General features: G+C 43.1%; 12 protein-coding genes across 19 annotated transcripts; 7 read left to right on the forward strand and 5 right to left on the reverse strand.

Annotated features, from left to right (window-relative positions):
• Positions 1-3,991: 3,991 nt before the first annotated feature.
• Positions 3,992-10,536, forward strand: RB195_002259 (uncharacterized protein; the record flags this gene model as incomplete). Of its 2 annotated transcripts, XM_064199431.1 has the most annotated exons (14): positions 3,992-4,087; positions 4,135-4,171; positions 6,958-7,028; positions 7,104-7,169; positions 7,242-7,304; positions 8,215-8,337; positions 8,481-8,608; positions 8,744-8,936; positions 9,023-9,102; positions 9,199-9,304; positions 9,727-9,809; positions 9,874-9,999; positions 10,075-10,213; positions 10,280-10,432. In XM_064199431.1, the coding sequence occupies 14 exons, from the start codon at positions 3,992-3,994 to the stop codon at positions 10,430-10,432; spliced, it is 1,464 nt and encodes a 487-aa protein (XP_064055311.1). The 2 variants fall into 2 exon arrangements, with proteins under 2 accessions (XP_064055311.1, XP_064055312.1); XM_064199430.1 differs by lacking the exons at positions 3,992-4,087; positions 4,135-4,171 and adding an exon at positions 10,485-10,536 and having other exon boundaries at positions 7,017-7,028; positions 10,280-10,428.
• An 870-nt stretch (positions 10,537-11,406) lies between these two features.
• On the forward strand, positions 11,407-11,994 carry RB195_002260 (uncharacterized protein; the record flags this gene model as incomplete). Its single annotated transcript, XM_013446869.2, has 1 exon — positions 11,407-11,994. One exon carries the CDS (start codon positions 11,407-11,409, stop codon positions 11,992-11,994), a length of 588 nt encoding a protein of 195 aa, XP_013302323.2.
• A 118-nt stretch (positions 11,995-12,112) lies between these two features.
• On the reverse strand, positions 12,113-12,940 carry RB195_002261 (uncharacterized protein; the record flags this gene model as incomplete). Of its 2 annotated transcripts, none has more annotated exons than XM_064199432.1 (1): positions 12,113-12,940. In XM_064199432.1, the coding sequence occupies one exon, from the start codon at positions 12,938-12,940 to the stop codon at positions 12,113-12,115; it is 828 nt and encodes a 275-aa protein (XP_064055313.1). The 2 variants fall into 2 exon arrangements, with proteins under 2 accessions (XP_064055313.1, XP_064055314.1); XM_064199433.1 differs by having other exon boundaries at positions 12,113-12,823.
• Positions 12,941-13,037: 97 nt separating this feature from the next.
• Positions 13,038-13,682, reverse strand: RB195_002262 (uncharacterized protein; the record flags this gene model as incomplete). Its single annotated transcript, XM_064199434.1, has 1 exon — positions 13,038-13,682. One exon carries the CDS (start codon positions 13,680-13,682, stop codon positions 13,038-13,040), a length of 645 nt encoding a protein of 214 aa, XP_064055316.1.
• Positions 13,038-14,134, reverse strand: RB195_002263 (uncharacterized protein; the record flags this gene model as incomplete). 2 transcript variants are annotated; one of them, XM_064199436.1, is made up of 2 exons in its annotated part: positions 13,038-13,815; positions 13,893-14,134. In XM_064199436.1, 2 exons carry the CDS (start codon positions 14,132-14,134, stop codon positions 13,038-13,040), a joined length of 1,020 nt encoding a protein of 339 aa, XP_064055315.1. The 2 variants fall into 2 exon arrangements, with proteins under 2 accessions (XP_064055315.1, XP_064055317.1); XM_064199435.1 differs by lacking the exon at positions 13,038-13,815 and having other exon boundaries at positions 13,889-14,134.
• A 199-nt stretch (positions 14,135-14,333) lies between these two features.
• On the reverse strand, positions 14,334-14,717 carry RB195_002264 (uncharacterized protein; the record flags this gene model as incomplete). Its single annotated transcript, XM_064199437.1, has 1 exon — positions 14,334-14,717. The coding sequence occupies one exon, from the start codon at positions 14,715-14,717 to the stop codon at positions 14,334-14,336; it is 384 nt and encodes a 127-aa protein (XP_064055318.1).
• Positions 14,718-14,954: 237 nt separating this feature from the next.
• RB195_002265 (uncharacterized protein) lies at positions 14,955-17,860 on the forward strand (the record flags this gene model as incomplete). 4 transcript variants are annotated; one of them, XM_064199441.1, is made up of 8 exons in its annotated part: positions 14,955-15,091; positions 15,665-15,809; positions 15,868-16,570; positions 16,638-16,873; positions 17,008-17,345; positions 17,548-17,650; positions 17,702-17,746; positions 17,807-17,860. In XM_064199441.1, the coding sequence occupies 8 exons, from the start codon at positions 14,955-14,957 to the stop codon at positions 17,858-17,860; spliced, it is 1,761 nt and encodes a 586-aa protein (XP_064055319.1). The 4 variants fall into 4 exon arrangements, with proteins under 4 accessions (XP_064055319.1, XP_064055320.1, XP_064055321.1 ...); XM_064199440.1 differs by lacking the exons at positions 14,955-15,091; positions 15,665-15,809; positions 15,868-16,570; positions 16,638-16,873 and having other exon boundaries at positions 17,227-17,345; XM_064199438.1 differs by lacking the exons at positions 15,665-15,809; positions 15,868-16,570; positions 16,638-16,873; ... (2 more) ...; positions 17,702-17,746; positions 17,807-17,860 and having other exon boundaries at positions 14,955-15,305.
• A 1,783-nt stretch (positions 17,861-19,643) lies between these two features.
• On the reverse strand, positions 19,644-19,955 carry RB195_002266 (uncharacterized protein; the record flags this gene model as incomplete). Its single annotated transcript, XM_064199442.1, has 1 exon — positions 19,644-19,955. One exon carries the CDS (start codon positions 19,953-19,955, stop codon positions 19,644-19,646), a length of 312 nt encoding a protein of 103 aa, XP_064055323.1.
• A 1,626-nt stretch (positions 19,956-21,581) lies between these two features.
• On the forward strand, positions 21,582-25,823 carry RB195_002267 (uncharacterized protein; the record flags this gene model as incomplete). 2 transcript variants are annotated; one of them, XM_064199444.1, is made up of 5 exons in its annotated part: positions 21,582-22,090; positions 22,887-22,915; positions 22,990-23,178; positions 24,567-25,344; positions 25,412-25,823. In XM_064199444.1, 5 exons carry the CDS (start codon positions 21,582-21,584, stop codon positions 25,821-25,823), a joined length of 1,917 nt encoding a protein of 638 aa, XP_064055325.1. The 2 variants fall into 2 exon arrangements, with proteins under 2 accessions (XP_064055325.1, XP_064055324.1); XM_064199443.1 differs by lacking the exon at positions 22,887-22,915 and having other exon boundaries at positions 21,582-22,164.
• Positions 25,824-25,858: 35 nt separating this feature from the next.
• RB195_002268 (uncharacterized protein) lies at positions 25,859-26,257 on the forward strand (the record flags this gene model as incomplete). The annotated part of the gene is made up of 1 exon (XM_064199445.1): positions 25,859-26,257. The coding sequence occupies one exon, from the start codon at positions 25,859-25,861 to the stop codon at positions 26,255-26,257; it is 399 nt and encodes a 132-aa protein (XP_064055326.1).
• A 21-nt stretch (positions 26,258-26,278) lies between these two features.
• On the forward strand, positions 26,279-27,096 carry RB195_002269 (uncharacterized protein; the record flags this gene model as incomplete). The annotated part of the gene is made up of 2 exons (XM_064199446.1): positions 26,279-26,534; positions 26,582-27,096. The coding sequence occupies 2 exons, from the start codon at positions 26,279-26,281 to the stop codon at positions 27,094-27,096; spliced, it is 771 nt and encodes a 256-aa protein (XP_064055327.1).
• On the forward strand, positions 26,557-27,096 carry RB195_002270 (uncharacterized protein; the record flags this gene model as incomplete). The annotated part of the gene is made up of 1 exon (XM_064199447.1): positions 26,557-27,096. The coding sequence occupies one exon, from the start codon at positions 26,557-26,559 to the stop codon at positions 27,094-27,096; it is 540 nt and encodes a 179-aa protein (XP_064055328.1).
• Positions 27,097-27,974: the final 878 nt, after the last annotated feature.

The raw sequence follows: 27,974 nt of genomic DNA on the forward strand, positions 1-27,974 counted from the left end.
CAACAGCGACCGATGTGTTCAGTGGTATGTCAGATATTAAACAGTGAAAGCGTACCAAAAATGAGATCAAAGAATCCTGAGTACTAGTTAATCTCCCGGAAATTTCCGAAAATTTCTTGTTGTTTCTGCTGAATTCGCTTTTCGCTGGCAAATCCCTGCTGTTACTACTTTGAAGAATATTCATAGGATAAGGATAACATTTCGAGTATTTTGTACAAATTTTAAGTCTCAGTTTTGAAAAAGTACTTTTAAAATAAAACAGAGTAACGTCTCTCCACCCAAAGGCACTTCAATCGTGTTCACACCTGCAATTGAAGAACTTTCACCGAGCATTCATTTCAGTACAAAATACATGTAGCACATTTGCTACAGTAATTCTACCCATTAACTATAGGATTTATATTTGACTTCAAAGGAATTACTAACTTCTATAGCAGACGTTCGTAATTTCTTAGTGACTGTTGCCGTAAACCATCGAACTCGTGCTTGTTTAGCTTGATTAATGGATTTTTCTAGATTTCCAAAAGAACACTTCAAACAATCTTCAAACGCCTAGTCAACCTAGTGACATTAATAGATTTTAGCTTTTGAGCGTCGACTCGAACTCTCAAAGAGAGACGATTGAAATTCGCATTGTCAAAGAGTTCGCTTGACAATGATCACAAATATCACACCTCGAATATGACCTCTCCTCTCTAAACCACCCACGATGTTCACATTTTGTCTAGTGTGTCCGGATGCCTCTAAAAGTATTTAAGATTTTTAATTATAATTCGGTATTTAGAAATAATAGCACACAATTATGCCCTTCGGTTCAATTAATAACCTGAAAAAATCTTTCAACCCTGTTTTTGTCTTTTTTCTTGCAATTCCTCCTTTTTTCTTTACACTTTTTTTTTGTTTGAAAAGTGTAAAATCGATTTTCGGTTCTTCTGTGCCTTCCTACCATACTGTTTCCGTGAATCTATAATTTTTAATGCTATTTATTCGGATTGAGCGATTTTTTTCCAACGTACAGGATTTCTGTTTGCATACGTATGATGCGTATGATGTCTAAGTTATCCTTGAAAATTATATTATATTATATTATATATATATATATATATATATATGATTGATTTGTCGTTAAGATTCAAAATGTATTAATATGTAGGAGTTCGTGTTACCGCTTACTATGATCCAGTTCTTACTTTCTCAGTTCCTGAAAGTTGCCAAGTCAAGCTCCATCACGAGCAGTCAATCGATCTCATGTTGTGCTCTACATTTTCCACTATTTCTTCAGTCTACAGCCTTGGATAAACGACACCGTAACTAGTTTCCATATAATACGTCGACCTTGATACAATGTACGGATTTGCATGCGCTGCCATTGTTATCCGTACAAAAAACCGGTGATAATTGCAGCTCGATGAGCCTCGACACTGACATGATGACGATCGAACGATGAGGTCAGCCGAAGCCGATCAGTCGATGTTTTGTATCGATGGCTCTATAAAAGCGATCGATGGCCTCGACTGCAATTTTTAGGTGCGGTCTCGATGAGAAAGAAAGGAAGTTCTTTTTTATTTAAAAAGTGGATACTTCAGAAAAAAATGGACGTAAACACGAAAAGTTAGATACGTTTTTTTTTAGTTCTGCCATCGTCATCATCGTGTTAAGTTGTAAGTTTACGTATAAAATAGTTCCTAGCACTATTAAGCATTAATAAAAAATCACTAAAGATTTTTTTCCAAAATTTTCTGTGAAATGAAACGGTCGAAAGGAGTCTATAGTGATAAGCAGTAGTTTTTAATGTTTCTCTGAGTGCTGATAGGGACCAAAGAGAGACAGAGGGAAAGCCAAGTTTTTGTGATGAAGTGCAATTCAGAGTATAGAAATCCAGAGAATTGAAGATTACGAGTTCCAATTTTCAATTCTTAATAGAATAAATAAATGAATGCAACTATCAGCTAAGTCAATGAAATACCTAACAACAAGTCGAGATCTTCCAAATGAAATTGCGAGCTCAAATAATTTTTTTTCACTTTTCAGAACTAAAATTTCATACATTTATATTACATAGTATTTCTTCTATTTTTCTGTTATGTTTGTTGTATTTTTAGAAGCATATGATAGAGGAATCTGGAAATGGCAGAAAAATTCAGTCTATATGGAAGTGAAGAAAACATTCTCTAGAAAAAAACTTGTTAGGATTATTTGCAAACGCCAACAAACCGCAAATACGAAGAGAAATTGTGTGCGAAATATTTGTTCGGGTGTTTTAATCTCTATATTTTTTGTGTCTTAGTAATTCTCTTATTTAAGAAAGTAAACAGGCAATTTACATGGAATAAAAGAGTGTTAAATTTACCACAAAGAGGACTTTGGGTAAGCCCTAAACAACTTTCGAGATGGATTTAAAAAAGTGTGAGGTAAACCTGTTGGGGTGAATGAGGTCAGAGCCGATGTCGTTGTCGTCGAGGATAAAACTGCGAAGATGAGATTTGTATGCGCTGATGGACTGAGTTGACGTAAATCGGATTTTATTGAGCAAATAAATAATACTGGAAAAGAAGTGCGGTGAAATGAGGACATCGAATCGACCATTAACGAGTAAATGGTAGTTGAGAATCTGAGAAGAACATTGGAAACTAATATTTCTCGTTTAAATTTTCTCGTATAATAACAACTGGCAGCCGGGAGTGGTTCAAAAGTGCACTGGCCATTCCGCTGTTCTTAAACAACTCAACTTTCGAAAATTTTGCTTTGGAGTTTTATTTTATTCATTCCCTAGTTTTCTACACCATCTTTGGATTTTCCTTATCATTTCCATTGCTTTTTTGATTAGTCGGCATGGAGAAAAAGACAGTGAGCAAATAGAATGTATTTTTCAAGCTTCCAGTCAGTTTCCTCTGAATTTTTGTTTCCTACTCATTTCACTTATCACCTCAGTGGCTTAGCTACATATGTAATAGCTTATCTCATACATCCATGAGGGTTTCCGCCCTTCTCTACTCAATTCTACTCAACTTTATTCTACTTTCTCTCTTTATTCAGCCATCAATCAATTCACTTATATTTTTTCATCTGTTTGTTTTCCTTCGCTTACCTACCCATTTGCCAACATAGTTGTCTCTCTATTTTTGGCCACTATTCAGCAATTTACGCAAGCGGTCATATTGGTACCAATTATATTACCTAGCAATACTTTGCCTTCCCTTAACAGCCGTATCCTATAGTAATTCCCATTAACTTATTTGCCTCTCTTTTTTCATGGGTTTCGTTGTAATATTGTGTCTTGAGGTGATCAGTGGGTTAGGTTGAGGTGTTTCTTCCCAACCTAAGCCAATGATGCCACTTCATTGTTTTATTATCTGGTTATGAGTGTGTTTTCGACTATCAAACCTATCTGTCTCTCTTTATGGGTTCTTTAAAGCAAGTTCTTTGGAACGATTAGCGCTCTATCCTTGACATTCACGGCGATAAACTTTTTTATCCATTGAGAATTGTCGAAGAACACACAAATCCCGGTCATTTCAGGTCAGACGATGATCTGCGCGCCAGTCAACGACTACCATGAAATCGAACCATCAAAAAAAAACTATTGGAATACTGTTTGAGGTCGTACCTTAATGAAAATGCAACGAATATCCGGGATGAAGTGACTGAAGTCCAGGAAATCGGTTCTGGACATGCAGAAATTTGCAACTTGAAGATTTTGAGAATAAACAAGGAAATTCTTTCCCAAACCAACAGACAAATTACATCTGAGCAGTTATAAACGGCGGTGAACATTTATTTAAATATCTAATTGTTAATTTATTTCTACTATTGTACATTGAGGAATGTCACGCGAGAAGAAAACTCACAACCATTTCATATCAAAGAGTGATCATGAAAATTGTTGCAAATTCGCAAAAAATCAGGACATCCTTGGGAAAGAATAGGGATAAAGTCAACATTTTGTATGTTTCGAAAGAAGAACGAGATACGTGCACTTATTTTAAGAAGTATGATTTCCACGGGAACCAGTTTTCGCCTGGACAGTAAGTCTTTGCACCAGCTTCATTTCTTGTTTATTGTTAACCGGAAACTTCCAGGGAGGATAGTATGTCTTTTATAGCCACTTCGACATTTCCTGGCAGCGGGTGGTAGGGCGAAGTGTCGGAGAGCGTCTACACTACTCTACTCGGTTAGTGCACGTGATTATCCACCTACTCCAATTTTCTTCATGTTCTACTTCAATCCCAAAGGAATCAAATCAGCAGTTTCCAAGAAGTGAGGGGGCAAAATAAACCAGAACCGTTGCAAGATCTATTAGTCGAAGAGCGACGAATTCGTCGGTGACCATTGAGTGTAACGAATGTCACGCCTCGATGACTTTTGCATATGGCGCTGTAGTGGCTCAAGAAGAAACTGTGGCTGCTAACGGGACTAGAACTGTGCTTTTGAAAATCATATCAGGCCAATTTCGAGACACTCATAGGCTCGATTTTGATCTACCTCGTAGCCGGGAATCGTACGGAACCAATTCTACGATCCCATCTAATGTTTATTTCACAAGTCCAAAGTTTCTAAATTTTAAAAAATATAAAGAAACCATGAGTCCGTCCAATGAAGCGAAAATGAAGGTGAAGTTAAGTTCGAGAAGACTACCGTAGCTTTGAAGAGCAACAGGAAGAGTACAAATCAGAAGCAGGAAATTGCTTTCCAATCACAGAGCAAAGAAGTTCAATAGCGCCATAAGTCCATGATAGTTCCAGAAATAGTTAACGAACTCCGAACATTTGAAATTGTAAAGAATGTAACTCAGAGTGAAAGTGATCCACCAACCTTCTTTCGCCTTTTGCAACCTAATTTAGACTATCACTATACTCTATTATCACCCTCGATAATATTAGTGGTAGCATATTATGGTTAACAATTGTGATACCGACTTTTTTGAAGAAAGTATTCGGCAGAGATTATTGTTGCGATCTATGAGGCGGTTAAGCGCGGTCAGTAAGTGCTTCCGCTGTGGCTGCAGCATGGTCGACCGGTGGTTCGAATCCGATCTGGTTCTCACCAAGCCCTTCCTCCCTCCGGGGTCGATAAATTGGTACCAGACTCATCTGGTAGCTCAAAACACTGGCCTGACACGACGGTTAGACTCTGCGAGTCACTGTGTAGGCCAGTTACACGTTCGCAAACCTTCAACGACTTTGAATTGAAGTGAACGTGGTGGCGCGTCCCAAGCGCATTGATTTACGCCAGACAATTTATTTTTTATTCCCTTGACCCACCAAGTCACAACCAATGCTTGTCAGAAATGAGTTCGACTTCACCTACTTGGGAACTCAAACTTTATATCAATGCTTCCACAGAGGGCGGAGATTATGATCCTCGCATTGTAGATTACGGTAACGTTCAGCTTCGACAACCAAGTGACATGCAATTAAAATCGCAGTTGTAACACGTTGAGTAGTTAGTATCAAAAATTCACATGGGAAAATCATATAGAACTGCATCATATTTTGCAAACTATTCCAACGATGTTCGATCTTGACTTCACCGCACATCTCATACAATCTTCTTCCGTAAGCACCTTGTTTTCGTCTAGGCATACTGAATTTTCAGTCAAAATGCGGTTTGGATGTGAGAGTGTGCGACCAACGAATCAGAAAACGAAATCAACTGATCTAATCTATCATAGATATCACCTTTCCTTTCGCGTACACTATGGATGTATACGCGATCATACTGTAGGAACTAATGCTGTAGGACTGCACGTACAATCATGTTACTTTGATACTATAGAACCACATGTACATTCCCGTCGGAACTCGTTGTCTGTGAGACCAACCTCTCATAACTACGAAGACGGTCACATTTTGCAAACATCAACCTATCCATCCCTATCATTTCTATCTAACTACAAATGACGGTTCTGTATATGTTGAGACCGGTACTTATGTTTCCCCGAGCGACCACTATGCGTTTTCATTGGGTGCGTGTAAAGAGGGTCCCGGCGGAATTTCAGCCATGCCCCGGTCATGCCTCGTCAGAGCAATTAGCGATGGTGCGTGTCCTAAAGAGATTCACTTTCGTTGGCACCTAAATAGCTGACTCTGCTTACCTACCGCTAATCATACGCTGCATCACCGGCTAGGATATAATTCACTATCTGTTAAATTGTTCTGGAGAATCACACACATTCACTTCAATTTTATAACATGAGGTGACCTCAATTTAGTAATCGTACCAGAAGCAAGAGAAATCCTCACGTGAAATATGAGATAAGTATGTGTCTAATAGCTTCGAATTACGTGAGAATTTTCGTTAAAACGGAACATTCCAGCTCTCAAAAATAACTCAAAATTAATGAGAATTATCGTTATCCTGTAACTCCCAACTGCTTTTTTGTAGCCTAACTTATTTCTGGACAGAGGGACCTTCTGTATCTCTGACTTCCGGGAACTTACAGGAAGAAAAAGAGTTCAAATTTGATGAGACTTCTAGATATTCCGAAAGTAATATAAGACAAGCTGAGTCCCTCCTTTTATTAGAACACCATACAAAATCCCATGTACTTCTATCTAACACTATTATTCTTTGACTTATTCGGTCATTTCTACAGCTCACACCACTCTTCTTTGCATATTTCCTTGTAACTGTGCAGTTTTCTGCGTCTCTGTGGCAGGAAGAACATCTATGGCGGTTGTCTGCGTCTTCATGAACGACTGGAGCGTGACTTCGTCGAGATATGTTCGCGTATCCGCCGGCATATCCACTGGGCACGTTATGTCTCGGAGGCATTCGCGGAGAATCCGCCGGGACCCTCTTTACCGTTCCCCGTTTTCATTCAAGGCAGGCCAAAGCATATGTGTCAGGGAGAGCGGAAGTGAGTTGCGGTAGACGCGACGCGATCTCCCGAGTAAACGCAAGTGCCGTCGAATATACAAAGATCAGAAATTTATAACCATCGTATTTCTCTTTCAGTCCTTGTCGTCGCAGTTCCGCTGAACACATTATCAAGGTGTACACTATTTGTATATAGCATGCGAGCACCGGTCAGCAGAGCTTAACTTCCTTATACTAGCACTTTTCTTTCTCTCTAATCCTCCCTCTGTTTTTTTCAAATTTAGAAGGGTGGGGTCGATGACGATGTCAATCAGTACGAAAGATTGATAAGATTTGCCGGACGTCCAGCAGTAAGTAGAAGTTAATAATTAAGACGCACTTATAAAGAGAACAAGGTTTTTTTTTACTTCACGTTGTTGTAGCAGGAGAAAAAGAAGATGGAAATGGCGAATTTTGTCGACGAGGCCGCTGAGAGAATGATGACGGTGAGCTTCGTAGACATTTTCACGACCGATTATGAAACATAACATGAAAGATTTCTAACTGTTCTTTGAAAAAACCATATGGTATGTTTGCATTAATCTGTTTTTCATAATACAGTTCACGATTCCAGGCTGTTGTGGCGCGCAGTTGTTGTAGTCAATAAATAGAGATATAAATAAAAGCATATGACGAAGCTGCAGGTACAACTGGCTTGCATTTAGCTGCACTTTCACTAATTATACAGTAATGAAGCCACTGTGCGAGAAGAGATTTCGTCCTATCACTACAGCGATACTTTCTACCCACTTTTCTTCGTTACAGACATTGAGAGAGTAAAGGAAAGCATGCATAAGTGGTGATGCCACTAATTTCCGGATATTTTTCGCACCGATGACTTTTTTCTGCTAAATGGTGGCGTCGGTTTCATTGTTTCCTTGAAACCTTCAATTGCAGATCTGTTATTGGGATGTAGCACAATCGCGAGAGGTTCGGCTGTAGCTGCACGATCGCTGATTCGAATTCGGCCTAATGCCAACGGAGCCCTTCATCCTTCAGAAGTCGATAAATTGGTACCAGACTTGTCTGGGAGGATAAAAACACTGACTTGATCATTGGCTGCTCTCTACAAGTTATCGTAAGGTTGCACACGCGTCTGCAAACCCCGCGTTATTCTGAAATTCGAACGCGTAGGCCTGTCCCAAGCAAACTAATACGCCAAGGACTCTTTATCCTGCAAGAGAAAAAGGTTAGATATAAGTAATGGTATATGCCCAGATAGAAAATCCATGCGCTGGGCTAGACACATCACTGTCATCCAGGCAAAGATGACTGGCATCTACAATAAAGAATTTCAAGTCCTTTGTTCTAGGAACTTCAAAACAAGAAGACAGAATAAATCCATGGATGTTTAAGGATCTCGAGAATGAGAACTGGTACCATGGTGCTCTTCCACTGGAAGACGTAGTCTGTCTTATTACAATTCGTGGTGATTTTCTACTACGTGCTCTCGAATCAGAAGATGGACGTGGACCGATGGTACTTTATTCACTATAAGTTATTGTTAAAACTTCCAGAGTAGCGCTTTGACGCACTGCTGCTTTCCATTGTAGCATTAACACATGCATCACGTTATTCCACTCGAAAAAGAATTATTGAACCATTATTCGCAATCCTTGCAGCCATGTCTAACCGTTCGTGTTGAAAATCATGTGAAAGACTTCCCGATCCATAAAATACAACAAGCGAACGCATATTTGTTCACTATCGATGGTGTAAATAAAGCTCCGTCGGTTATTACTCTTGTTCAGTATGTTTCTATAATTTTATACAGTTTCACAAGTACGAAAATAATGAATAATTGCTAAGGAACACAATGATTTTTCGAAGTAAAACACCTAGTGGTAGTGCACTTTCAAATACTGTACAACGTGATTAACTTCAGGAAACATTTCTACGATAGGATCCCTGTCGCTGGCGAAGTACTGTTATTAAAGCCTATACCTAAACAAGCATGGGAGTTATCAAAGGATAAAATTACATTAGAACAAAAAATAGGTGAAGGAGCATTTGGAGAAGTGTGGAGAGGATCGCTAAGACAATTTGCTAATATGAACATTCCTGTGGCTGTCAAAGTGGTAAGTGGGAAATCTGAAAATGAATAACTGCATCTAGCTCCCATCCCGCAGATTCTGGAAAAAAAATCAGATAGGATTTCTTCCAGACAAAAATGAAAGAGGAAAACAAAGTTCTGATGCAGGAAATGCACAGAGAAGCTCGATTAATGCGCCAGTACAAGCATTTGTAAGCAAGCTAATCATTAAGCCTCAAGAATCGTGGCTAAAAACTTACTGAAAATTAGGTTTCTCGAGTTTAGAGGCTAACTACTTGTATCTTAAGGAATATCGTAGCGTTTTATGGTATGGTAATCGAGAATGATAACGTAATGATAGTAATGGAATTCGTGTCAGGAGGAGGATTGGATCACCATCTCAAGAATAGACAAGTTTGTTTTTCCTTGTTTTTCCTTGTTTTTTTTTGAAAAAAAAGATCGCTCATACCTTATCACGTCCCAACGGCTCAGCAAGACATAGCGTGCTGATGAGAGATAGTGAATTTTTGTTCACGGGAACATAGAAATATCATACCATTTAACAGTAAGAGAACAAGGTATCAGCTTATAGGCACAGGGGCTTATGCTTGCTAGGATGGGGTCCCAACGGGCGTCTGACTGAGGCAGGGCACAAAGCTGACACTGCGTGGAGCAGAAAATGCGATTGCGTGCGGTGGATGCGTCACGGCGATCAAAACGAACATAAGTGCCTAGCAGGGCATGGTGAATCACCTTCACTTTTGACGAATTGTGCCTATTCTCTATAACATCAGTTCAATCTTTACATATTTTCTCCCATCTCCTAAAATTTCAAGGTAAGTATCCCGGATCGTTGCTCGTTCGCGTTCGACGTCTCTCTTGGCTTGTACTATCTACACAACAAACGATGCATGCACAGGTAAGGTCATTATCCCAATTAGATTAATTTTTGGTACTTCTTTATTCACGTGAAGGTTTTATAGGGATCTAGCCTGCAGAAACTGTTTAATAGACACCCAGAAAAATATTGTTAAAATTTCCGATTTTGGTTTATCAAAACAAGCAGACAGATATCAGGTTCAAGCCTATGAAAAAATTGCTGTGAAATGGTGCACCTTCTCAAATTATGTCCCAACAGTTGCAGAGTTCTAGAGGTTTTATGATTTTTTTCTTTCTCTCTCAAGGCAAGCACCTGAAGTAATAGCGACTCGAATGTATACGCGAGAATGTGATGTATATTCATATGGTATACTTGTTTGGGAAATATTCAACAACGCAAGAATGCCATTTGAAGAGTATTCAAATAGAACAGTGCGACAACGGGTAATCAATACTTTCGTACGATTTTTCTTCTTGAATTAAATTCAATTTCGACGTATGCCGTTATAGTTGTGTGAGCCAAGATTTCGGCCACCTTTGACACCAGATATGCCGGACGAGATTCGAATTATTGTGGCGGCGTGCTGGTGCGCAAATCCAGAGTTGCGTCCGGTTATGAAGGATGTAGCGTGGATTCTCAAGAAATTCATTAGACATACGTAAGCGACTTTTCCTGCAGAGTCGATTTGCACTTATATCCACAAATCAATTTAAGTGATGTCTTCTGGGAGTTACAGTCACTACGAAAAGAACAACGAAGCCCTTAGGCGCGAGATCGGGGATAATTTCCTAAATTCGATGGAATTCTTATCATTTGCGCCTCATTTTCCTAGTGTCATCTATAATGATCTACTTCGCGCAAACTCGGGCAATAAAGCTTCGTTGCAAAACCTAGATTTATCCTTTGAATAAATATATACAGTGCTAGAGCAATTGGACAAACGCTTCCGCCACGTGAGCGCTTCAGCCATGAATGAATCATTGCTTAATAGCAATATATTCGAGTCACGCCTCTGAACGAAAGTATCTATCCAATTTGACAACTTATGTTAGACGGAAGGATCTAATTTCATATCGTTCGAATCCATTCAGAGGGCATACTCCTCATTAAGGGTAACAAAAGTAGACTAACAATGATTAGTTTTTGCTAACCTTCAGTGCCACGGATCTCCCTAATTAGAGGGAACACAGCCGGTTAGTCGCAAGGCTACGTGGTGCGTCCCCAGGTGGCGGATAGGGGGCTAATCGCGGACCAAAAGCGACCTTGTGCCTGCTCTGAGACGCAGGTAGATCCAGCGGATGGACTCCTTGTTTCTGCTGTGCCAGGATCGGCTCATAATACTACCGTATGTCGCACGTCGGTCCGGCCAAAAGCCTGCAATCAAGTGACTGGGAGATGCAAAGGAGGCGGTTTGGAGTCACCTCCAAAAAATACGCTCCTCCACTCCCGAAGAGCCCAACGTTCTCCCAAAACTCATGGGACTAGAGGTTTGCAACCTGCCCATGGGTTTTAAATTTTTATGCAAAACAAAATAATAGAAAAGAGTCCCGATTCTGGAGGAAAACCTGGTACGGTAGCGCCAGGGAAGACGGGATTGCAGGGGTTATATAGACTACCGAAACGGAAAAGGACTAGAATGACGATCTGCACTTGTAACGCCCGAACGCCTGCAGCAGAAGTGGCCATTGAAGATCTGATGATGCAAGCCAGGAAGTTTAAGTACGATGTCATCGGACTGAACGAGACAAGGCGACGCCGCCCACTAAACGCCGTGTATGACACTGGAGAAGAACTGTTCTTAGGAACATGCGAAAGTAGAGGAGTTGGTGGAGTTGGTGTCCCCGTCAACACAAATATGGCAGTAAACATCGACTCTTTCGAACAACTTACAATTCGAATAGGAGGTTTACGGATGAGAAGATGTAGTTCAACACCAGCTTTGACAATCTTCGTCGTTTATGCTCCAACATCAAGCTACGAAAAAGAAGTCGAAGTTTTCTGTATGGACCTGGAGAAGTTCTACAGAGAAAATCATACCATCCACAAGGTCATAATTGGTGATTTCAACGCCAAAATTGGCCCCAGAAGAACGCCCAGAGAACTTCACATCGGAACCCACGGCCGCCAATGGAATGAGCAGGGAGAGAGGCTTTCCGAGTTCATCATGACGACTAAGACCACACATGGGAACTCGCAACTCCAGAAGCCCTCTTCTTTACGCTAGACGTGGGAGTCACACGATGGAAGGTACTTACTTACTTAGATACTTAGATGGCCCGTCTTCACTGGACGTGCGGGCCTCAGCATCTCTTCCACTCGTTTCGTTCCTTCGTCATTGTCATCTAAGATGTTCTCAAGTTTCGTGAGTGACGTTGACGTGGTCCTTGAGCCGTATCCAGCTGAGCTCTCAGCTGGTCCATCCGTGTAGCGAACACGTCACCCCATCTCGTCGGCGGTCTCCCTCGAGGACGTTTAGCACCTCTTGGGATCCACTCTAGCGTTCTTTTAGTCCATCTATCGTCGATTCTTCTCATGGTGTGACTGTCCCATCTATGTTTTGCTTTCGATACATATTCCGCTGGGTCGCGAAGACGGGACATTCCTTTTAAGTCGGAGCTGCGAAGACCGGCTAAGTGTTGTGTGCGCCGGTTAAACTTCAGGAGACATCTTTCAAGGGCTCTGTGGGTAGTAAGTAGCTTCCTAGACGTGGCCGCGGTGTCTGCCCACGTCTCCGCTGCGTAACAGAGCGCTGGAAGAACTGTCGAGTCGAACAGATGGGCACGAAGATCTTTGTCCGTCAGTTGGTCCGTAGCTTCCCTGACGGCTGCGAATGCTGCCCACGCTGCTCTCATTCTTCTATTCAGTTCTTCCTTCAAGTCGTTTTCCATAGTCATAGAACGTCCGAGGTATACGTATGACGAAGTTTCCACGATTTGGGAGCCTCCAAGTTGTACTCCTCCGTCCTCGCAGTAGGCGTTCTTCATGAACTGTGTCTTCTTTCTGTTTATTCGCAGTCCTATTCTCTTTCCTGCTTCGTTCAATTCGTTGAGCATCGTTTCTGCTTCATTGGAACTGTTCGAAAAGAGAACGACGTCGTCCGCGAAACGAAGGTTCGAGAAAAATCTTCCATCAACACGTATGGCCCTTACTTCCCAGAATAACGATTTCATTATCCATTGCAATGCAGTTGTGAACAGCTTCGGCGATATAGTATCGCCTACCCCCTTTCCAATGGGTATGGTGAGAGGGCGGTGGAAAAGCTGTATCCTAGTCGTGCATCGATCGTAGCAATTGGCTAATATCCACATATGACGCGTCCACACCTTGACCGACCAGCGCTGACAGAAATGCATTCGTTTCTACGCTGTCAAAGACTTTCTCATAGTCGAAAGTTAGAACAAGGGGCAGGCGGTATTCCCGGCAAACCTCAATGACCCTCGACACGGTCTGGATGTGGTCCAAGCAGCTGAACACCTGACGGAATCTAGCTTGTTCTTGAGGATGGGCTTCATCCAGCGTCCCAGCTATGCGCGTGGGGATGATCTTGGTGAATACTTTGTATAACACGCTCAGCAAGCATATCGGACGGTAGTTCCGAAGATCCTCTCGGTCACCTTTCTTATGGATAAGAACGGTTCGCGAGGTGTTCCACTGGTCTGGGATCCTTTCTTTCTGAAGGTAGGATGTCATGTGCGCTGCTAAGATTACATGAAGATGGCCACCAGCCCGAAGAAAGTCTGTTGATATAAAATCAGGTCCGGGGGCTGTGCCAGGTTTCATGCTCTTGATAGCGACTCGTACTTCCGAAGAGAGAACCCGTGGTGGAGCTTCACCGGTGGGGATGATCAGGCTTGACATAGGAGTTGATGAACGGAAAAGGTTCAAGTAGAACCTCTCCGTAATGATTTCCATCTCACGACGAGAAGACGTGCGAGTCCCGTCTTTGCTCAGCAAGGCTGCTAGCGGAATATTATATTGGCGGAGATCCCTGCGGCACTTCTTTAGACTCACTCTTCTTTGTGCTGCTTCCAGAATCTTCTTCCGCCTGTATTTCGAAGGATCCTCCTGCAACGCTTTTCTGCAGCTAGTGTTTGTTACTTATAAATCGCTGTTACTAATCACTCAACATGCAATGCATTCGAATCAAGCCTCAACGCCCTTCTTCTTCCTAACAATTCCTTGGTGGTCTTCGAAACTCGATCCAAGTTTGTCGTGCGCGACTTCGAGGCACGTTCAGCATAGGCTCGTAATCCTCTGAGCAGCATCTCGTAATCCACGTTTGGGTCCTCCTCGATGTGCCATTGGGCAATTCCCATGTCCACCGACGACGGACAACAGCTCGGCGAGACGATTGCCATTTTCATTCCGGCCTCCTAGTCCAAATCTTCCAATCCTGTATTCCTCTTCTGCGGCCTTTCCTAGTTTTGCATTGAAGTCTCCAACAACGAATTTGTAGGACTTCTCGTTGCGGATTACTTCCTCTAGCTCCTCTTAAAATGCGTCCAGTTCGGGTTCATCAGCTGCTGATGTTGGTGAGTAGCAGTTGATGATACTGATGGGTTTTTAGCGCAGAAAGGCCGGACGAGGTGACAGCATCTCGTGAGAATCGACAAGATGGACGACAGATGGGTGCACAAAAAAACCAACACCGGCTACATTTTGCGGCGGAACCTTCTCTCCACGGATGACGAGTGTACCGTCATTCATCACTCGTACGTCGCTCCTTCTGCACTTGGTCTCCTGCAGCGCAATCAAGTGAAATTTGATACGCTCTGGAGCTCCGAGAAGGGCATGCAGGTCAGCGTCTGTGGACACTGTTCTCGCGTTGTAAGTACACAGTCTGAGACAGTCTCCATGGCGAGTCGTGCGTGTTCGTGTGTCACCTTGGTCCAGAATCAATGACGTCCTGAGCAACCTGAGATTTGATCGCCTCTCAGCGGTCGCCATACCGTCCGACGTCTGAGACGGCAGGGCCCAGTGTGCAGGGTACTGAGGCAGTATATATACTGGCAAAAAGACTTTTCCCCAAACTAAGCAGCCATGTCACGGCGAGCTTAGCTTTCACCACAGGTCGTCGCCCAACCTATATGGATCAGGGAGCCACCTTGAGACATTTTGTCCAGGCGGTGGTGAATCTTAGCAGTGGTTTACTCTTAGCTAGGCTTCCGATTCCGAGAAGTCGGAATGTCGGATGTGTCGAACCCCTTCTCAGCTTGGGAGACCCTCCCGGAGGATGAACCTCCGCTGTGCATCGCAGTTCGACGCCCAGTGTCACCTCCACGCCACTATGAGGCGGTGAACCGTTGTGGAGGCGATGGAGGGTATGATAATGAAATTGATCACATCATCATCAATAAAGGGTTTTCTCTGACGGATGTCGCTGTTGTACCAAAGTTTTATACGGGATCGGACCATCGCCTTCTTCGAGGAAGATTTCCTTCCACACGGACAGAAGAAAAAGCCGCAAAGTTCTCTAAGCGAACTCCCAGAACCATCATAGACCGGATGCTCTTCGCTTCGCTTGTCGATTTTTGAAAAGATACCGTCATGAACAACATCGACGACGGATATGAGTGGCTTATGAACATCTTCACGACCGTACGAAGAAAGCGAAGAGTTTCAAAACCACCAAGAGACGCCGTTTCCTAAAACTCGAGAGCTGATGGGTCAGTGTGGAGCTGCACGAACTGCAGGCAACCAAAAACTCACGTCCGAGCTCGCAAGGCTTTGCAGAGAGGCCATTAAGGAAGATTTCAAAGAGAGAAGAACAGAAGTGCTCCTGCTCTTGGTGGAAGATGCAGAGGCGGAACAGAGCATTTGCTACGCCCGTTGGAACTTCGCCAATCGTAAAACAACAATGACTGCTCTTCGGACCCCAGATGGAACAACTACAGCATCGAGAAGGAGGATGGAAAATGTCATTCACGACTTCTACTAAAATCTCTTCAACAGCCACGTCCACACGCCTCCTCACCATCTGAACGAAAATGGACATGTCGTTCCAGAGGTCCCCTCTTCCGAAGTCGGACATGCCATCGTGTCAGTGAAGAATCGTACTTCAACCGGGCACGACAGAATCAAGCCTTAACATCTGAAGTACCTACCCCCAGTACTCATCAACACATTGACGAGGGTCTTCACTCGTTATCTGTCGCAATGCAAAGTTCCTAAGCAATGGAAAACCAACAAGACCGTGCTGTTGTATAAGAAAGGAGACCCACAAGACATCGGCAACTATCGTCCAATCTGCTTACTGTCTGTCATCTACAAGCTCTTCACAAGAGTAATTCTAAACAGGATAGAAAGAGCATTAGATGAAGGACAGCCATGCGAGCAACCAGGGTTCCGAAAATGGTTCAGTGCGATTGACCACATACACACGTTTTCAAAACTCACAGAAGTATCGCGAGAGTACAAGATGCCGCTGTGTCTCACTTTCATCGATTTAAAGAAAGTCTTTGATACAGTTGAGAGCGAAGCGGTCATGGAGGCTTTGGACAACCAAGGGGTCCCTACTCCATACATAAAGATACTTGGTGAGTTGTATAGCAACTTGACGACCAAAATTTCCCCATTCTACAATGATGTCATAATCGACGTGAAGAGAGGGGTTCGTCAGGGTGACACAATGAGAGTGAAAGTTGACGGCCGGCATTTACACCATCTTCGTTTCGCTGATCATCGTTCTTATAACAGCAAGCATCAGATGGAACGAATGCTGGCCGAATTTGATGAAACGCGTAAAAAGATCCGTCTTCGGCTGAACCTAGATAAAGACGATGTTTATGAAGAACGGATGGGTTTCTGATGCCCCAATCACACTCAACGGAAAGAACGTATCCGAGTGCTCCAGCTATGTATATCTAGGTCGGGAAATCAACATGATGAACGACCTGACCTCCGAGCTGGGCAGAAGGAAACGAGTGGCTTGGGGAGCGTATAAGAGCATCGAGGATGTAGTGAAGAGGACCAAGAACATCCGGCTCCGTGCTCACCTATTCATCACCACCGTTCTTTCTGCTTTGACCTGCGCTTCAGAAACCTTAGTGTTTCGCAAGCAGGAAGAAAATGCGATTAGCATCATAGAACGCGGAATTGAAAGGGTGATGCTGGGAGTAACCCGTTTTACGCAAGTTAAAGTTCACTCCAGTAAAGTTCACTTCAGTAAAAGTTCACTCCTACGTCACCGATAGAAGATCAGAGACGCTGCAGCATATGCCAAGGAGAGCAAAATTAGGCGGGAAATGTGATGCGTTTCAACGACAAACGTTGGACCAGAGCCGTAAGCGAATGGATACCACGCGACATCAAACCCACCGCAGGAAGAGCGCCGACCCAATGGTCAGACCTCTTCAGAAAGTCCTTCTTCGAGTTCCTCGCGAAAAGAGATGCCACTGGTCAACACTTGCGCGCGATTGGAACAAATATAAGTGTTACTGGTACCCGCTGTAAATCGATGAACAACGGGAGCACAAGTGATACAGGTGAGCCTTCGGTGACGCCCACTGATATGATGAGTCCAATTTCGATGAGAGTATTCGTAAATATGTCAACTCAACACATTCATCTCTTGAGGTTGGGAAAGAATAAATCAGGGAAATTATTAGTATTAAACAGGGTAAACTCAATCAAAATGTGAACAACAACAAACTCGCTGATCCATAACGCCATAGAAAGGCCTGTATCTCGTAGAATAGAAATAGATAGGCCTTCCCTTGTTGAACCCATTAAGACTATATTTGTGTAATTTCTACTACACGCTTTCCAACATTTTCAGAGTCCCTGGTGAAGGACTAAATAGAGCGCCACCGGTACCGCTGTGTGCGGTTGGTCAAGATTCTAGCAGAAGAGTATCAAAGAAGGACTCATCATCGCGCAAGGTAGACCATAGTTTTCACCTTCTTTTCATGTTTTAAGTGTACATTTCACAGAATAAACTGGATTCGCGTAAAATGCAAAAGCTTGATCTCCGAAGGGTAAGTGTGAAAATATGCCCTAGGCAAATCTTTCCCTGCAATCCCCGCTCATATTCACAGATCTCAGCGGCAAGACGGAGGCCAGATGCAGATTCAACAAGAAGGCGTCGATGATCAACGTAGTTATAACTCCAAATGCATGATTTCGATGTTATTCACTATTTTTGAGCGCATTATTACAATCTCATCAACTGATTTATTTACTGTGACGTTATTAAGAGTTTGAAATCTTAATTTCCTGACGCTTTATTTTAATAAATAAATTGTCATAGAATGTAAGAATACGTCGTTTTGTATAATCTACTATGTAAAACATTTGAAAACATTTTACATTGAATTCCACGTGCTATCCAAATAGAATTCAGAATTCCAGCAAGTTGTATTTGAAATGTGGAGTCAAGAAATATTCCTAACCTTTCCTCCCAGCCTACGAACTAGTTCCACGCTTTCTTCTCCAAATGAGGGAAACGCACAAATACGATATAGCTTAGTCGAATCTGATTCTACCTCTACATACTACAGTAGAGTACACTGAAAAAATTTTGATAATCAAGTGTTTGTAAAACCTCGTTCTGTTATGCGGGAATATAAACTACGGAATGTAGAAGAAAAGTAAGGCTGCAATCATCATCGCAACTAGTCGTATCCCAGAGATATTCTTGCTTTTCTTCACTTTTTACTGCTTGAGGTGATGTGACCGGGTCGTTCACGGAGTAGCATCCTCTGTGACAACACGCAAAACAGTCAAATTCCTGATAGAACAAGTTAAAGCACGGTCAGACTCCGACACTGCAAAAGAAAGTTTGCAACCTGCAGTGGGCGTTTGGTACGTATCGGATGTCGTCAACGAAATCCGTAGACAATCAAACAGCAGGTCAGCACCAGGAGTCAAGGGTGAATGTAAACTGATTTGGGAACGACAATCATTTTCCTCTTGACGAAATCAGTAGAGCAAGAGAACAAAATATCCTGATTGAGTGATTGTATCCAATATAAGAGGAGCAATTACGCACAAAAACAACGGTGCTTAAACTTTTTTCTTACTTTCTTAGTTTTCCGTGACGCACTCATTTAAGAAGGCTTCGGAATGTTTGCGAACATATGCGTATAATTGTCCCAGACGAGCTCCAAACCAAAATGCAAAGTAAGGACACGGCCACAATGAATAAGCGTGTACGGCTATGGGCATTTGACGCAAACATAAACGACGGAAAGCTGCACAGAAATTATAAGCTTTCGACCACTCTCCACAATGTTCTGCAATATCCCAGAGCTATGAGCACTACTTCTTGAGCAAGTGGGGTTCATCTCTCATAAGTGAATTTAAAACTTCGTCCACTATTCACATTCGAGGTTTTGTTCGACGAGTGCTGAAGAGAAACCCACGTTTATCCCGGATAAACTAAGTGCTATTCCCACGCCACCCAGGCCACGCAAACACTAAAACTCCACTTCTCCAAGTCCTCTCTTCTTGGAACCTCGGCATTTGATAGTGTATTTATGTTTTCTTGTTATGCCAACGAGGTTTAGGTGAAACTTTTTTATTGGCCTGACGTTTCGACAAACTCGTCTTTTTCGAAGGCCTGAAAATGGTTCGAGGTCTTTGATACCATGCATATCCTATCAAACTCCTCCTCTCTTCTCGCCAATCCTCGATATTGTTCCAAGTATACCACACAAGGCCTTAAAAGGAAAACAACTGACCAGTTTCACCGACTAGCTGAGTTGGTAAACCACCGCGTTCTTAAAGATTGTCACCAAGGCGAATGAGATCTACGCACTGTGCAGTATCCTAAAGTACTAATGTCTGGATAACGTTAAGGAACTGTATGTGGGGCAATCTTATAGCTCACAGAGTGTTACGAACGGCAAGAAGTCATTGGTAATTGATAAGCACTCATTGACTGTCGCCTTGCACTGACTGTCGCTTGATACTGTCGTTCCGGATGTTCACCAGCACAACATCATCTTGCAGCTGTGCTCGCAAAAGAGTCCGGTGTGTAGCAGCAGTTAAGGAGTCAGAGACGAAGGGGATGCACAAAGCAATTTTACGTTCACGTGGGATCCTCACTGTGTTGTTCGTAGTTCGAGATTGGGTGTTAGATTTCAATCTCGAGTAACCGTTTGAACTAGCTATGCTTGTGGCCAGTTTTAGTGATTCCTCCCGTTCTCTATCCCCTGTGCACATTGCTGTTGCTGTTTTGACCATATTTAGGATAATTGCCTTTTTCATGCCATTAGGATGGGCTGACTTTGCGTTTATCAGTATGTTTTTCGAGCTTTCCTTGCTATACCATTTCACACTTTCAATGCCATTGTGTAGTCTTATTTGAGCATTCAATTAAGGCAGCCAACACCATCTTCTGGTTGTTCTCGAGTGAGTTTTACGTACTGCGATCGTTCATTCAGAATTCTAAAGCATTCGTCCATTTCGGATTGCTTTGATGTTATAATGAAGCAATCATCGATATAACGGCATTACATCTGTGGAAGAAGTTCTATTATTTTAACATTATAACATGTTCTCACAAACGGCAAGAGCTGGAGCAAGCCTTTGGCCGCCCCATTTATTTGTGAGAACAATACATCCACAGACCATCGACTACCAATAAGCTCTGATCAAAATACAAACACTGATCGAACGGCTAGAATCACAGTAATTGGTGATACTCATATTTCCGATGATGCTATGGACTTCTTAAGCCTAGGGCCCTCATTTTCGATAGCTCAGAATGTCAATGGGGCGGTCTTTCGTAAAATTGCAGGAGGCATTCAAAGACTCAGAGACCAACTTAGGATCAAGGCCAAACACAATCCACGTTTGTAAACTTCCACCTGTCCCGTTCCCCCGTACTTTTTATAAAGAACCTAAACTAATTCGTGAAGCCGATGTAAACTTTAGAATTGTATCAGTGGGAGTGTTAGCCGCTTTCAACCAACACCGAAATCAGCGGCATAGAAACTTAGCAAAGCATCAATGGAAAGGGTTTCGAGAAGTTCGAGAAGTAATATCTACTTTGACATCGCGTATCTCTGTGAACGACAAAGGAGGAGAGTTTGTAGTTATGCCACAAACACTAGATCGGGAAATAACGGAACAACATTTAATGGATAATAGTATTTATCGCCGAGTTACAGAAAGAGTTTACTGCACAATATAAACGTCTGAACCATGTTTGGATGAGCGTCGATAAGGCTGCTGGGGTTGACGAAAAATTCCTTATCAGGTAGAAAACAGAAACACCGAACTGCTCCCTTTTCACAGTAAGATTAAAACGCATAAATTTTCAAGGAACGATCTACGATCAATGTCAGCGGAAACTTATAAAATAAGATCAATAATATGTTGTGTAGTAGGGCGAACAGATCGTATCTTTTGGTTTCTAAATAGAATTGTGAGTCAACTACTACCAAAAGTGTCTTCTCATCCATCAAGCAGTTCACAATTCCTTGAATGACTCAAAAATGGCAGACTCGAATAAAATTGTTCATGGAGTCATTTGACGTGACGTCTTTGTACAAAAACGTTTAAAACAAACAAACGTTACAAGCGTTATCTGAAATGCTAGATAGACACGGCCGTAGTATAGAAACCTTTGGTCTAAGCAAGCAATGCATAATGATCCTGATCAACGAATGCCTCCAGTGCAATGTTTTTAAATGGTCGGGAAAATATTTCTCTCAAATAAGAGGACTTGCTATGGGCCAAAGGCTTGCTCCAGTTCTTGCCGTTTGCTTTATGAGCAGAATAGAACAACCAGTGATAGAACGTGTTCCACATATGTAATCCCGTTATATCGATGATTGCTTCATTATAACATCAACGCAATCCGAAATGGAAGAATGCTTTAGAATTCTGAATGAACGATCGCAGTACATAAAACTCACTCGAGAACAACCAAAAGATGGTTGGCTGCCTTATTTGAATGCTCAAATAAAACTACGCAATGGCATTGCAAGTGTGAAATGGTATCGCAAGGAAAGCTCGAAAAACATACTGATAAACGCAAAGTCAGCCCATCCTAATGGCATAAAAAAGGCAATTATCCTAAATATGGTCAAAACAACAACAGCAATGTGCACAGAGGATAGAGAACGGGAGGAATCACTAAAACTAGCCACAAGCATAGCTAGTTCAAACGGTTACTCGAGATTAAAATCTAACACCCAATCTCAAACTACGAACAATACAGTGAGGATCCCACATGAAAGTAGAATTGCTTTGTGCATCTCCTTCGTCTCTGACTCCTTAACTGCTGCTACACACCGGACTCTTTTGCGAGCACAGCTGCAAGATGATGATGTTGTGCTGGTGAACATCCCGAACGAGAGCATCACGCGACAGTCAGTTCGCAATAGATTCTACGATAGGCAATGCGTGTCAGAATGTTGCGTGGTTTGTCCAGACGGTAAAGCCGGTGATTGAACGTATCAAGGAACATTTGGCTGGTAAAAGGCGAGGGAGTTCGATGACACCGTTAGGGCGCCACAAAAATGATAAGCATGATGAAAATGAGTTTGAAATAAAATGTACGACATTAGCGCACGAGAAAGAAATATCTGCTAGGAAGGCATTGGAAGCATTCTGGATTTCCGTCAGGAATCCGCCGATGAATAACAAAAATGAGTGCTTATCAATTACGAATGACTTCTTGCCGTTCGTAACACTCACTATAAGATTGCTCAACATGCAGTTCCTTAACGTTATCCAGACATTAGTACTTTAGGTGTGTAAATCTCATTCGCCTTGGTGACAATCTTTAAGAACGCGGTGGTCTACCAACCCCGCTAGTCGGTGAAACTGTTTAAGGTCTTGCGCGGTGTATTTGGAACAATATCGAAAGTTAACGAGAGAGGAGGAGTTTGATGGGATATGCATGGTATCAAAGACCTCGAACCATTTTCAGGCCTTTGAAAAAGACGAGTTTGTTGAAACGTCAGGCCAATAAAACAAGTTTCACCTAAACCTCGTTGGCATAGCAAGAAAACATAAACTCCACTTCTGTTCTTTCATTTCCAACCATTTTATCTCCAATGGAGAGTTAGTATGAAACAACCTACGTATTATCCTCACGAACCACACTGATTTATATCACTACCTACCTAAAGACGAAAGAAAGTTCATTTATTGCTATTGAAGTAGAACGGTGGTCGCACACACCTATTTCGGTAATACCATAGTAGCAGTTGCATTTGCATTTAATGATCCAAGAGATTAACCATAGAAATCTTTTTTATTTTAGGCAACATGGCATACACAATGAATACAATCAACATCTTTATTACTATTATTGCTGGAGTTTCTTCGCTGAAATGTGATGTTGCTTTCTCTGCAGAGAGAGAACTTCAGGAAATTACAAGCGAACTCCCAAAGACACCTATGTTTGAACAACTTACGACGTATATTAACGCACTGGCGCAGAAAGCCGTGGGTATGGACTCAGCCCTTCGTTTTTCATTATTACTCATTAACCTACCTCATGAATTATTATCAAGATCCATTCTAAAAAGGTTAGAGCAAGCCCGAGGATAGAAGCTTGAATCAGTAAAGTTTGCATGTAAGTGGTCTAAGGTGAGAGCCGATGCATATATATTATATATATATATATATATATATATATATATATATATATATATATATATATATATATATATGTACACATATTTGTTCTTGAGCAGATATTTCGTTGTTATTCGTTTGCCTATTTCTTTTTGTTTGTCTTTTTTGGTAAAAGGATAGAGTTTCTGGCGTTAATCAATCCGTTTTGGATGCGCCACCACTTCAATTCAGGATCGTTTGAGGTTTACGAACGTGTAACTGGCCAGAACAATGACTTGCGGTGGCTAGCAGATGTGCCAAGTCAGTGTATTTATCCTCCCCTACAAGTCTTTTACGAATTCGTCGATCCTGGAGGGATCGAAAGGCTTGGCGAGCGCTAGGGCGGATTCGAACCTCCGATTGATCGTGCATGAAGCGGAACCTCTAACCGCTACACTACACCCACCCGTCTTTTGTGGTAAACACACATATCAAATTTACCGAAAAGTTCGCTGAGCTTCAACGTCAACTTCTCTTCAAGAAAATGGCCAGAATTCGAACGGTACTAAATGATTTTCATTTCATTTCTCTCACGAGAATAGCTCAACCAAAATCTCTCTCTTCGTGCTCGTTTTCCCAGTGTTTTTTTTTTTTGAAAAAAGTGCTCTTTTTGAGCACGAATTCCAGAGAGACGCCAGTGCATCCACTGTCAGATAGAAATTTTAGGTATAGCGGTAAAAAACTACCACATTAAAATTTTCATCTTCAAATTCAGATTGAAGCCCTTGTGGTCAAAAAAGAAAACAGAATAGTGTCTACATAATAAAAGGTGGATGTAGCGCAACCGGTAAGAAGTTTCGCTGTGATTATACGACCGATCGAGGGATCGAGGCTGCCTTGGCGCCAATCAAGCCCTACATCTCTCGAGTCCCACAAGTTGGTGCCAGACTTGTCTGGGAGGATGAGTGACTTGATACAGCGGCGAGCCCTCGCAAGTCATTATACAGGCTGCACACGCATTCGTGAACCTCAAACGATTCTGAATTGAAGTGAACGCTTTGGCGCATCCAAGCAGATTGATCAATATTAGACCGGATTACTGTCTTCCAAAGGCATCATCCCACGAATCCAGCGTGGTGTGGATTTTCGGTGGAGTATATCTATATCGTACACGAGTCTGATTGCTACCTGCACGTGGTGGCCCTGCTTCAACCAAACGCAATCGGGCGTCCGAGTGGACGCATTGGGAACGTACGAGCTATATAACCCGCACTCTTATAGGGCGAAAGCCCATACATTGCGAAAAGGTGCTGTCGTCCAGCACAAAAGCAAGCAAAGCCCATAACCTGAAAGGTCAACTGCATGAAGGGAGCATGGAATCTTTGACAACAACCATTCATTTCGTCACGCTGAAGTGCCGAACACTAGCGAGTGAACTTCAACAATCCACCCTGTCTAAGCTTCTACGATATCTCTGCGTGCCTTTTGCTGCACTGCAGAAATCACGCATGAGAGATCGGCCCGTTATCAGCATCAAAAATTACACCGTATACTGCGGCGATGCTGATGAGAACAGAGTAGGTGGCTGCGCGATAGCTGTGAGGAAGGATTACAACAACCTAGTGAAGGAATTTGGCTCAACGTCGTCTAGATGCGCCTTTCTACGACTGTGGGATCGCAGAGGACGTAAATTCCTGTTCGCAAGTACTCACGCACCTACAGAAACCGCTGAGGACAGCAAGGACGCCTTCTATGATGAACTCAATGTGTTGATGTCTAAAATACCAAGTAAGCAGGTGGTCGTTGTCGGAGTAGACGCAAATGCGAAGATGGTACTCGAACAGCAATCCTATGTGCTAGGAAAATGGTGTTATCCACCGTCTGATCGACTTATGCGAGCAAACGGGCCTCATCATCGCTTCCACGTGCAAATGGAATCATCGACGCATCAACTTACGTGGCATGGTTCAACCCATTCAACGCCCGAAGAGCAGCGCAAGCGGGAGATGAGGACTCTGGAACTTCAGCTACGCTCTTGCGAGGAACATTCCTCAGTCAGGTATCCAAAAATCTAGAGCTGTTTGGGACGTCGCGTTCGACTCTGACCGCCGTCCAATTCTTCTCAGCTTCAAGATACAGTTCCACAAGAGAAACCGAGGAGTTCCTCTCCAACCGAAAATCGACGTGGCAGGTCTGAAAGACGAAGAATGCAGAACCAAATTCCGCCAACGTGTGTCTATTAATGTTGGAGTACGGACCAGGAAGAAGCTTAGCGATGCGGATTCCTTCGCAAAGTGCATTCATGACGCTGCAAAGGAAACGCTCCCGGTTCTATTGCCGTGGAAGAAGTTTGCCTTTGCATCTGCGGAAGCAAAATCCACGTACAATTCTGTATGCGTCGCGCGCAGCACTGGTGACTTCAACCAGGAAAAGCGTCTTAGAAGGAAGTTGCGAAGTCAACTGCAACAAGACCGCGATAACGAGTGGAATCAAGAGCGAAGGAGCTTGAAAAGGCGTGGGAGGACACGAACCCTCTGAAAGCCTATGCTTTAATAAGACAGTATAGCAGCAAAATGAAAAGATGTTCTCCTGTTCTTAACACTGCCAATGGAGTGGCTGTCGGTGAAGCAACCCTTCCAATTTGGAGGGATCACTTCAAGATCTTGCTGAACCGGCAAGCACCGTCAGCTCCTGAACTCGAGCACGTTCATAGACCGACATATGCGGTTAACAAGGAATCGCCGCCCGAGTCAGAGGTTCTAGTCTGTATTCAAAAAATGAAGAATAGAAAATCTGGTGGAGACGACGGAATTAGCGCAGAAATGCTTAAATATCTTCCTCCGTCTGCGATTCGTGAGATGACAAAGATCATCCGTTCAATATGGATAGACGAAGGATACCTGACTTGTGGAGATGCGCTACCAATCCCCCTCCACAAGAAGTTATCCGTCACGGACCCTAGGAATTATTGATGAATTTCTTTGCTGCGTGTTATGTACAAGGTATTCGAGCGGATTATCCTGGAGCGACTCATTAAACATCGCGAAGAAACAGCACGCGACGAGCAAGCTGGCTTTTGTCCTGGCCGGTCTACGACTGACCAGGTGTTCGTCGTCAGGAGAGGAATCGAAATCTTGCAGCGGTATTCGAATCCATTGCAATTAGCATTTATGGACTTTGAAGCCGCTTTCGACTCTCCACATCGAGACCGTCTTTTCAATGCGCTCCGCGCCGATGGAGTACCAGAAAGTTCGTTCGCTTGCTTGATGACATGAATCAGCGAACATCTGCTGCAGCTCGAACACCAGTCAGATGTACAACACCGTTTGAAGTGGTAACTGGAGTAAGGCAAGGGGCAGTGGCAGAACCCTTCCTGATCAATTTCGCCATCGACGACATTATGCGAAGATCACTAGGTCAGTGTCCTGCCGATATCATTTTAGCACCATCAGGACGCCCCGTGACCGATTTCGAGTACGCTGACGATGTTGTTATATTCGCGAAAAGCAATACGAAACTTCAGCATGTTGTCAACCTTGTATCGAAACTGACTGCAGCCTATGGACTACGTCTACGCCCTGATAAATACAAGCAAATGTGGATCTCCTCGAAACCTCGAACGAGAATCAGGGTGGACGGACAACTGATAGAACTCGTCGATGAGTTCTGTTATTTGGGCTGTACGCTGAAGAACAACGGCAGCTACGAGAAAGATATCCAGCAAAGATGCGCTAAGGCCGTTCTCAACTTCTTAACGAAATGCTTGTGGTCGACCACCATCATCAACAAAGTCAAGTTACTTTTGGCCTAGGGTATGCCACAATGAAGACTTTTACGCAGTGGTATACCGGCGGATGACACGTTAGAGATATCAACATCTTGCACCACCATCGAAAGTGGCTAAAGTAAATCGCCATCGCTTGTTTGGTCATATATTAAGGAGACCGGCCGATCGCCTTGTTCAACGAGTTCTGAGGAGTTCGTCTGGTTCGAGCTGGAAGAAGCCACCTGGCCGAAAACGGAAGTTCTGGACTGAGGTGATGAAAGAGGACTTGAGGACACTCGGCACTTGGATAGGCAGTTCAGGCGGGACGTAAGGTTTCGCAGAATATGGAGCAGCGACGAATGGATTGATTCTGTGCAAGCTCTCGCAGAAGATCGAGAAGGTTGGGCAGAGCTGTGTTCAAGGCCTGCACACCTCGGCGAAGATGCGGGTAATTGCGTCAGACGATGACATCAGCCCGCCGATTAAGTCAAGCATATATATATATATATATATATATATATATATATATCCACATTGGGGCGGGTGTTGCGCAGCCGGTTAGAGGTCCGTTAAAGTCACACGATCGAGGTTTCGAAGCCGCCCTCCGGGATCGATGAATTGGTAAGACTTGTATGGGAGGATATAAACACTGACTTGATCATCGGCCGGCCCCGCAAGTCATTGTATAGGCCAATACGCGTACCAAAACCTACCTCAACGATTACGAATTCCAGTAAACCGCGTTGGCGCATCCCAAGTGGATTGACACGCCAGTGTCAATCCACTTGGGATGCGCCAACGCGCCCTTTTCTATACACTCACATTTGTTTGGAAAGCCACGACACTCTTAAAGGGGGCGTGTCTATGACGTAACCCATTTTTCCCCGTTGCGATTGTCCACCTGCCCTCAACAGTGGGAGTAC

The sequence above is a fragment of the Necator americanus genome, chromosome IV (genome assembly GCF_031761385.1).
Source record: "Necator americanus strain Aroian chromosome IV, whole genome shotgun sequence".
NCBI classification, from domain to species: domain Eukaryota; kingdom Metazoa; phylum Nematoda; class Chromadorea; order Rhabditida; family Ancylostomatidae; genus Necator; species Necator americanus.